The sequence below is a fragment of the Coptis chinensis genome, chromosome 2 (genome assembly GCF_015680905.1).
Source record: "Coptis chinensis isolate HL-2020 chromosome 2, ASM1568090v1, whole genome shotgun sequence".
Taxonomy (NCBI): Eukaryota; Viridiplantae; Streptophyta; class Magnoliopsida; order Ranunculales; family Ranunculaceae; genus Coptis; species Coptis chinensis.
In genome coordinates this window covers 50287398-50297500 of record NC_141457.1, presented here as the reverse complement: position 1 = coordinate 50297500, position 10103 = coordinate 50287398, and the positions used below count along the sequence as shown (strand labels likewise).

Genomic DNA, 10103 nt, shown 5'->3' with positions numbered 1-10103 from the left:
TGTAGTGGATGGGGAAGCATGGTAGTTGGTGGAAAGGATGATGATTGCAGTTGGTGAGGCAATCACGTTGCTTGTGCAGAGGTGGTGGATCATGCTCCGTACTTGATACATGTAGGAGGGGAGTGTTGGAAAATCTAAGTGTGAATAGAAAGTAGTCCCATATATGAAAAATGATGTACTTGAACAACTTTAAGAAGTTGGCCTAGTGGTACACATTTTAGAATCCAAGTTGGATGTGAATGGCTCAAACTTACTCCCCAACAAAATAGACATAGGAATATATTGAATATTCTATGAGCTATGATTGGGCCTTGGGAGTCTTGAACTTGGACTTGTATGGTTGGGACTTAGTTTTGATTTTCGAATGGCATAGACAGTTATCAAGAAGTTTCTGACGGTTACTTTTTTGATAACTGCCTTTCTCTTTTATGTCCGTTATAAAAATCTTTAAACATTTTCTTGGAAAGACATACTTGAGAAGACAAAGTGACTCTTGGAACAGACATGGTGGTTGTTTGAAAAGACACTTTCATTTTATTTATACCCTTGTCTTGTTCATTTAAAAAACACTTGAAAAAAATCTCTGAAGAAGAGAAAAGAACTTTTGAGAGTGACAAAACGTGCAGGTCTTTTCTCCTTATCGATTTCTGAAGTTTCATTGAGAGTACAAAAATCCATTAAAAGGTTCGCTAGGGCTTTGAAGTTGTGGTGCTATGATTTCGAAGTAACTGATTGTTGTATTTTGGGAAGACGACGCCTGAAGAACTATGAGCACTCGGCCAGGGGTGAAATTCGTCTTTAGGACATTGCATTTGCAAACCTCAATCATCAAGGGTAATTTCTTTTATTGTTATTTGTTTTATTCTCTGAAACATCATCTTCTTCATTCATACTGTTATCTATAAAGTGTTGCTTTGTTCAATTTTTCCATATTGTTGAAGTGTGGTTCCAACAATCTAAAGACGAATTTTCTATTTTGAAACTATGGAACCAAATACTAGAAAATTGAATGCTGCCTCTGAAAAGCCAGAGAAGTTCAATGGAAACAACTTCAAGCGTTGGCAACAGAAAATGTTATTTTACTTGACAACATTGAATTTGGCTCGTTTCCTTAGAGAGGATGTTCCTACTGTTATGGAAAATCCACCTACCAAAGAAATGGTTATGGCAATTGATGCATGGAAGCACTCTAACTTCCTATGCCGAAACTATGTTTTGAATGGGCTGGATGACACACTCTATAATGTGTATTCCCCAATGCAAACTACTAAGGCACTGTGGGAATCACTTGATAAGAAATACAGGACTGAGGATGTCGAAATAAAGAAATTTGTTGTTGGAAAATTCCTAGATTTTAATATGAGTGATGCCAAGGACGTTGTTAACCAAGTGGAAGATCTCCAAATCATTCTTTATGAAATGCAGGTTGAAGGTATGATTGTCAATGAATCTTTTCAAGTGACTGCAATTATTGAAAAGTTGCCTCCATCTTGGAAGGAATTCAAGAATTACCTTAAGCATAAGCGTAAAGAAATGAATATGGAAGATTTGATTGACCGTCTCCGAATTGAAGAAGATAACAGAAAGAATGAGAATAAGGATGGTGGCATATCTTATGTCAATGCCAACTTTGTTGAGGGAGAACCCTCTAAACCAAAGTCCAATTCCCAAAAGAGAAACAAGAAGAAGAAAGGGAAGAATTCATACTTGGGTCCAAGGACCAAGACTTTCAAAAAGATGAAAGGCAATTGTTGGGTGTGTGGGAAACCAGGACACAAAGCAAAGGATTGTCATTTCAGAAAGCAAGATCAGAATTTAGACCCTAGGAACAAGCCAAATGAAGTGAATCTCGCTGACAGTTCTAGCCTTGTTGCTGTCATTTCTGAAACAAACATTGTCTGTGACACTAAGGACTGGTGGATTGATACTAGTGCCACTAGGCACATCTGTGGTGACAGAAATATGTTCTCAACATATCAGCAAGTCCATACTGGTGAACAACTCTACATGGGAAATGCATCAGCATCTAATATGTTGAAGGCAAAAGTGGAGTTACTCTAAAGTTCACTTCTGGAAAGGAACTCACCCTCCTTGATGTACTCCATGTTCCTAAAATTCAAAAGAATTTGATGTCAGGCTCACTCTTGAGCAAGAAAGGATTCAAGCTTTGCTTCGAATATGATAAGTTTGTACTCACTAAGGGAGGAATGTTTGTGGCAAAAGGAGATTGGTGTGATGGGTTGTTCAAACTCAATGTTGTAGTTGACTCTATTATCTTTAATAAAGATGCTTTTGCTTATATCGTTGAGTTATCTAATGTTTGGCATGTTAGACTAGGACACATTAATTATCGTTCCTTGTATAACATGGTTAACTCCGGTATTTTGCCTAAGTTTAGAATTAATAGAAATCACAAATGTGAAGTGTGTGTTGAATCTAAGTTAACTAGAGAAACATTGCACAGTGTTGTGAGATCCACAGAAGTTTTAGACTTAGTACATAGTGCAATTTGTGTGACCTGAAAATGGCTACCACACGAGGAGGCAAAAACTACTTCATTACATTCATAGATGATTGTAGTAAGTTTTGCTATGTTTATCTACTACGTACTAAAGATGAGGCCTTAGATGTGTTCAAAGTTTATAAGGCTGAAGTTGAGAATCAACTAAATAAGAAACTCAAAGTTCTTAGATTGGATAGAGGAGGGGAGTAGGAATCTACACCCTTTGTTGAATATTGCACTAAACATGGCATTATTCATCAAACCTTTGCACCTGGAACACCACAACTGAATGGAATGGCAGAAAGAAAGTAACGGACTCTCAAAGACATGATCAATTGCATGTTGAATAGTTTTGGTCTACCACAAAACTTATGGGGGGAAGCTTTGCTTACTGCAAATACCATTCTAAACAAACTACCACATAAGAAGACTAACAAGTCTCCTTCCGAATTGTGGAAAGGAAGAGTACCTTCGTACAAAATCTTTAAAGTGTGGGTGTCTTGAAAAAGTATTAATTCCATTGTCTAAACGAACCAAACTAGGACCTAAAACTGTTGATTGTGTCTTTATTGGTTATGCTATCAATAGTGCAGCTTATAGATTTTTAATTATAAAGTCTGATAATGCTGATATAGATAACAATACCATTTTAGAATCCATTGATGCTGAATTTTTTGAAGAGGTGTTTCCTTTCAAAGGAGATAGGCCTGGTATCTCTAAAAAGAGACCAAATGATGATACTTCAACTAGTGCTCCACCTTATTGCCGAAGTGGAAGTAGAGCCTAGAAGGGGTAAAAGAGTTAGAACTTCTACCTCTTTTGGACCTAACTTCCTTTCATTTTTTTTTTAGGCTGAACCTCAAACATTTAAGGAAGCCATGTCAACTCCAGAAGCTCCATATTGGAAAGAGGCTATAAACAGTGAGTTAGATTCCACTATGCAAAATCATACATGGGAACTGGTTAGTTTACCACCTGGTAACAAACCAATTGACAATAAGTGGATATTTATATGGAAGCTAAAGGTTGATGGTTCAATTGACAAATATAAGGCTCACCTTGTTGTCAAAGGATACCGACAGAAAGAAGCCTTGGACTTCTTTGATACCTACTCACCTGTCACAAGAATCACATCCATTAGGATGTTGATTGCTCTTGCTGCACTTTACAATTTGGAAATACACCAAATGGATGTAAAGACCACGTTCTTAAATGGAGACCTAGATGCATAAATCTACATGAAACAACCTGAAAGTAAAGGGACAAGAACATAAAGTTTGTAGACTTGTTAAATCCCTTTATGGCTTGAAGCAAGCACCAAAACATTGGCATGAGAAATTCGATCATGTAATTCAATCAAATGGCTTCAATATTAATGAGTGTGACAAATGTATCTACATAAAGGATGAACATGGTGCTTGTGTTATTCTTTGTTTATATGTAGATGACATGTTGATCATGGGGACTAACAAAGATATTATAAATTCCACAAAGAAGTTACTGAATAACAACTTTGACATGAAAGACTTAGGTCGAGCAGATGTCATACTTGGTATTCGTGTTAAGAGAACTTCAAGTGGTTATATGCTTAGTTAGTCTCATTACATTGGAAAAGTGCTAAAGAAGTTTGGACAATTTGATTGCAAACCTGTTGTAACTCATTTTGATGCAAATTGCAGACTAAGAAAAAACCATGGTGATATTATATCTTAAGTAGAATACTCAAGGATTATTAGCAGTTTGATGTACATAATGAATTGTACAAGGCCAGATATTGCTTACTCTGTAAGTAGATTGAGTAGATACACTAGTAACCCTGGAGCTGCTCATTGGGATGCTTTAACAAGAGTATTAAGATACTTAAATCACACCATTGACTACGAGTTACACTATTACAAGTATCCACCAGTGTTAGAAGGTTTTACTGAAGCTAATTGGATATTTGACTATGAAGAAACAAAGTCCACAAGTGGATATGTTTTCACCTTGGGAGGAGCAGTAGTAACTTGGAAATCTTCCAAACAGACTTGCATTGCAAGGTCCACTATGGAATCTGAGTTCATAGCATTAGACAAGACTGTTGAAGAAGCGGAATGACTTCGAAATTTCTTGGAGGATATTCCATTATGGCCTAAGCCTGTTACGGCCATATGTATATATTGTGATAGTTTAGCTGCTACAACAAGGGCTAAAAACAATGTATACAATGGGAAGTCAAGACATATAAGACGCAGGCATAATACCATTAAGTAATTGTTTTCTAATGGACTTATTACTTTGGACTATGTAAAGTCAAAAGAAAGCCTTGCAGATCCGCTAACCAAAGGGTTACAAAGAGAGCAAGTGGTATTAACATCGAGGGGAATGGGGCTTAAGCCTATTCAATGAATCATCCTGACGGAAACCTAACCTAGTTGAAGGAGATCCAAAGATCTAGGTTTAATAGGCAAACTGGTAGGGATTGATTCAAAGTGTTGATAAACACACTATTCATTTTCCTATGATGTATGTGTGCTTCCTGTGATGTTAAGGGTAAGTAATATTTAATGATGCTTATATCTTTATTAAGAGAAGTATAGCATGATACTCTACAAATAAGTATCATCTATATGAGAGAAGAAGTCGGGTCGCTTCTATGAGAATGAGAAGGCTGAATTCTCTAAAGCTCTCATGAATCTGGGAATTGTTCAAGACCAAAATGAACACAACCGTATGAACCTAAATGGATTCAGATCAGTGGTGTGTGATGTATGTTGTCTTGGTTTACACTAACGGCTGGATAGTTCAAGACATAGTTCACTGATCTACCAAGTAAATCCGATATGCATTCATTAGGGTAGGTTCAAGTCCAAAAGACACCTCTCCCGATGCAACACTAATCTCTCTATTTTTGTTGCATGCCATGCATTGGCTTTCTATTCATGTGGGGGATTGTTGGAAAATCTAAGTGTGAATAGAAAGTAATCCCATTTATGAAAAATGATATACTTGAACAACTTTAGGAAGTTGGTCTAGTGGTACAAATTTTGGAATCCAAATTGGATGTGAATGGTTCAAACCTACTCCCCAACAAAATAGACATAGGAATATATTGAATATTCTATGATCTATGATTGGGCCTTGGGGGTCTTTAACTTGGACTTGTATGGTTGGGACTTAGTTTTGATTTTCGGATATCATAGACAGTTATCAAGAAGTTTCTGACAGTTACTTTTTTGATAACTGTCTTTCTCTTTTCTGCCTGTTATAAAAATCTTTAAACATTGTCTTGGAATGACATGCTTGAAGAGACAAAGTGACTCTTGGAACAGACATGGTGGCTGTTTGAAGAGACACTTTCATTTTATTTTAAACGCTTGTCTTGTTCATTAAAAAAACACTTGAAAAAGATCTCTGAAGAAGAGAAAAGAACTTTTGAGAGTGACAAAATGTACATGTCTTTTCTCCTTATCGATTTCTGAAGTTTCATTGAGTACAAAAATCCATTAAAAGGTTCGCTAAGGATTTGAAGTTGTGGTGCTATGATTTCAAAGTAACTGATTGTTGTATCCTGAGAAGACGACACCTGAAGAACTGTGAGCACACGGACAGGGGTGAAACTTGTCTTTAGAACATTGTATTTGCAAGCCTCAATCATCATGAGTAATTTCTTTTATTGTTATTTGTTTTATTCTGTGAAGCATCATCTTCTTCATTCATACTATTATCTATAAAGTTTTTCTTTGCTCAATTTTTCCATATTGTTGAAGTGTGGTTACAATAGGGAGAATGTCCTCGAGTTGGTTTAGGGCGTTCTACCAATGACATTTGAGGTTTGTAGGTCAGATGGAAGGATGTGGTGAGACGGTTAAGAGCACCATACATAGCGTTAGTGTGCGAGTTGTAGTCCGGGCGAGGTATCTTCAGTCGGTAGAGCGGGGCCAAGTACAAGGTGTGATATCTTGTACTTGTGTTTATGGCTTGATCTGTTGTGTTGCTTGACCTATATTCATGATTGGTTGTCGGGCACTGGGTGAATATATGTAATTACACGCAGCTTGGATGCCTACGGCTACTAACTTATAGATAGGAATTTTTGAAAGGATGTTTGTGAATTTTTTGAGAATCACATAAACGATAAGGAATTGAAGCCTAGCTTGTTCTTCACTGACGCACTGGAGGAGTCTTCCTTCTCCATTCAACTTGCTAATTGCTATGGATCTGTCCAACTTCATATACATATGGACATATGGTGGTTCTCGATTAGTCAAGCTTGATTAAATAAAATTAACTAGTTAATCAGGGCATACAAGCTGTCTCGTGGTTGCAATGTAAATTCTGTTACCTGAGCAGTCTTGTTCTCTAAGCTGAATATTTTTCTCACATTCACGATCAAACATAACCTTGTCAAAATTTGAATATAAAAAATTGGTATATAGTCTAGACGTCTAGTGGGAAAATTTTCACTTGTTAGAGCATTCCTAATGCTGGTGATAATGAGGGGTTTGTGACTATAGTCACCTCTATTTTGTGGAAAAGCAGTGCCCAATGCAAAGGTGAATAACTGGTGACTACTTTGCCAAGTTGAAACCAAGGTGAAACCTTCAACCGAGATAGTGGCTGACTTGATATCTTTGGACGGGATGTTGGATTCCGTATGGATTACAAAACTTAGCAGACGGAATCCAACATCCCATCTCGCTATATTTTTTTTTCCAGACGGAATCTAACATCCCGTCCGGAGTCCTAACGGCTAGTTCACTAACGGTCAGAAAGTTAGGATGGTCAAAAATAAAAAATTTGGTATATATACAACATTTGTTCCATTACATTACAACTCACACTCACTTCCAACAATCATATTTCTTCTTCTTCAAAATAAGTTCTTCAAAAAAAAAAAAATCAAATGGCATCTCAAGCATCTCAAACAACTCAAGCAAGTGGTAGCACTCAAGCAAAAACAAAGACTCACTTTAGCATGTCCGAAGATCAAGCTCTATGTCTTGCTTGGATAAAAATTAGTGAATACTCTATTGTTGGTGCTTTCCAAAATGCAAAAAGATTTTGGAATCGTATAACAAACGAGTTCAATCAAACTTGTGGGTCGGATAGGTCTTCCGATTCAATTAGCGGTAGATGGAAATATATTTCTAAGATGATGAACAAGTTTGTTGCAATTGTGAATGCGGTGGAGGCTCGACATGCAAGTGGTACAACAATATAAAGCCGGGTAATTACAACTTCGTCAATTTGTCAATTATTGATTATCTTAGTCTTAGTCTAATTATTATTTCCATTTTAGTCTTAGTCTAATTATCTTAGTCTTGGTCTAATTATTATCTTAGTCTAATTATTATTTTAGTTTAATTATCTTAGTCTTAGTGATTATTTTAGTCTAATTACCACCATTTTATTTTTTAGTTGTCCGAGGAAAGGATGATGTACCAACAACAAGAAAAATCATCTTTTTCACTTGATCATTGTTATGTTATACTCAAGGATAATCCAAAGTAGAGTAGCATTTTTTAGACAAAGTCAAGCCACCCCATAAAGGGAAAAGGTCGCAAAAGTGACGGTGAAGATTCAACTTCTAATTCACCAAATGGAGCGTCCTCTTGGATCGAAGAAAGCCAAGTCCAAGAGGAACCAAGAAAAATCAGTTGGTATGTTGGAGGGTTACTTTACACGTTTGGAGGATACATTTGTAAAGGATGCAAATGAAACACAAAAGTGCTTAGAACTTAGGGAAAGGGAGCTTGCATATGGTCAAAGAATTGTAATGGCAAGAGCAAAAAAAAATTGATTCAAATAGAAAAAATCAAGTTCAATTGGAAAAAAATCGGCTTCAAAAGATGCAATATGAAGCTAAGATATTAGCGACCGATACAAGTGTCCTCCATCCTGATACCGCTTTTATAATCGAGCAACAACAAGCTGAAATACGTGCTGAATGGGCAAGGGCTAGAGGTGGTTCTAGCTACATGAGAACGATGAAGCACGTTAATGTCATTATGCGAACCTGGTAAGCCGAAGAAGCAATGCCAGATCCAACAATGTTTGTCTGCAACGGCTTCAAGTATCAAAGTTGGTTCCTTCTTGTACCCTACATGTGAACTAATTCCTATTTATTGAATGAAGAAAAGGCGCAGTGTCATGGACCTATTAACCAGACGGGATGTTACATTCCGTCTCGATCTAAAAAGCCCAGACGGGATGTTACATTCCATCTCAGTCTACACCATACACTATTCCTGTCAGAACCAAACTTGAAAAAATGAGTGATATTCCTAAAAAAATTCCTGTCATAACCAAACCTGAAAAAATGAGTGATATTCTTGAAAAATTTCTTGTCATAACCAAGACATAGGAAATGAGTGAAATGCTAACACAGAAACAATCCTGAAAAAACTAACTTATAATTCCTGAAAAACAACAATCCTGAAACACACTAAAGTCTAACACAGAAACTCGGTAAAAATACTAACTTATAATTCCTAAAAAAAATTTGCCATAACCTTCTTTGTTTAATGACATATTCATATCCAAAACTCGTCAATAAACCTGCTAATAAATAAGTCGTTACAAATAACAATCCCAAACTCCATATTACAAGTAATGGCGCACAGTTATTACAAACTAGAAAAAAAATATCTATTGAGACCTCCTCCCCCCTACGAGAAGGCTCGGTTGAAGAGCTCTCCCCCCTACGTCGTTGTCGCCGCTCTGGTTAAGGTTGAGCTTAAGGTGTGGCACTTCCAGCATTCTCCAACTCTTGCACATGTCTCTGAAACTGCAAAGTTCGATTTCTCTCTTGTTGTAAGTACTCAAAACTTTGATGAGATGACTCCATGAACGACGCACACATGGCATAACTGAGAGAGCTGTAGTTAAGGAGCTCCGACCTTACTTCATCATGTTTAACAAAACAAATGCATGTTATATGTTATAGTGAATAATAATAACAAATCATGAATAAATTTAAATCATACTAACCACAGTTAACTGCTCAAACTGTTCTGACAAATCTATGACCAATGCAGCATTTGCTGGTGCAATAGGTATGCTCATCTCTTTCCCCTGAGAATTAATCATGCCCTAGTGCCGAAGGTTAGACTCATCAAATATCTGTGGAGTTCTTTGCGGTATCTCAATATCATGAAACACCCTGGGCTGTGACTATGGTAACTCTACTCCTTTTGGAAAATGAATGTCAGACATCAATGCTTCGGAAGTAACCCCTTCAAAATTGGTGCCCCGATATAACGCACCTAGTAAGGGACCTCGACCAACCCTCTTCCAATACAAGTCATAGTCTCCCGTAAAAATGAAAGCTGCTGTGTATGGCCAATCATTTGGGTTTGGTCTATTGTGTGCAAGAGTTGCAGGAAGAATATCAGAGGCTGTCATATCTATGGTGATAGGGTTATATACTAAAAGCATTACTTTTGTAATAACTTTAATTCTTTATATTTTGAATGCGAATCATATGGGAAAATGTTATGCATATTATATATGTTATTAGTTATATACATGTGTCTAATACTTTATGTTGTAGATGATATGGTGTGTGGTAACACACAGAAGATCATATCATCAGTACCTTATAAAGTATAAGTAAACA

The 10103-nt window shown here is 36.7% G+C and overlaps 1 protein-coding gene and 1 pseudogene across 1 annotated transcript; both read left to right on the top strand.

Moving 5' to 3' along the window:
• The first annotated feature begins 984 nt into the window (after window positions 1–984).
• On the top strand, window positions 985–2061 carry LOC147516417 (uncharacterized). The gene has a single exon (XM_086593268.1). The coding sequence runs from the start codon at window positions 985–987 to the stop codon at window positions 2059–2061; it is 1077 nt and encodes a 358-aa protein (XP_086449394.1).
• Window positions 2062–4255: 2194 nt separating this feature from the next.
• Window positions 4256–4600, top strand: LOC147516416 (secreted RxLR effector protein 161 pseudogene; annotated as a pseudogene).
• The last annotated feature ends 5503 nt before the right edge of the window (window positions 4601–10103 follow it).

Excerpts from the sequence above, each read along its gene's own strand:
- LOC147516417 (XM_086593268.1), top strand. The coding sequence starts at position 985 with ATGGAACCAAATACTAGAAAATTGAATGCTGCCTCTGAAAAGCCAGAG.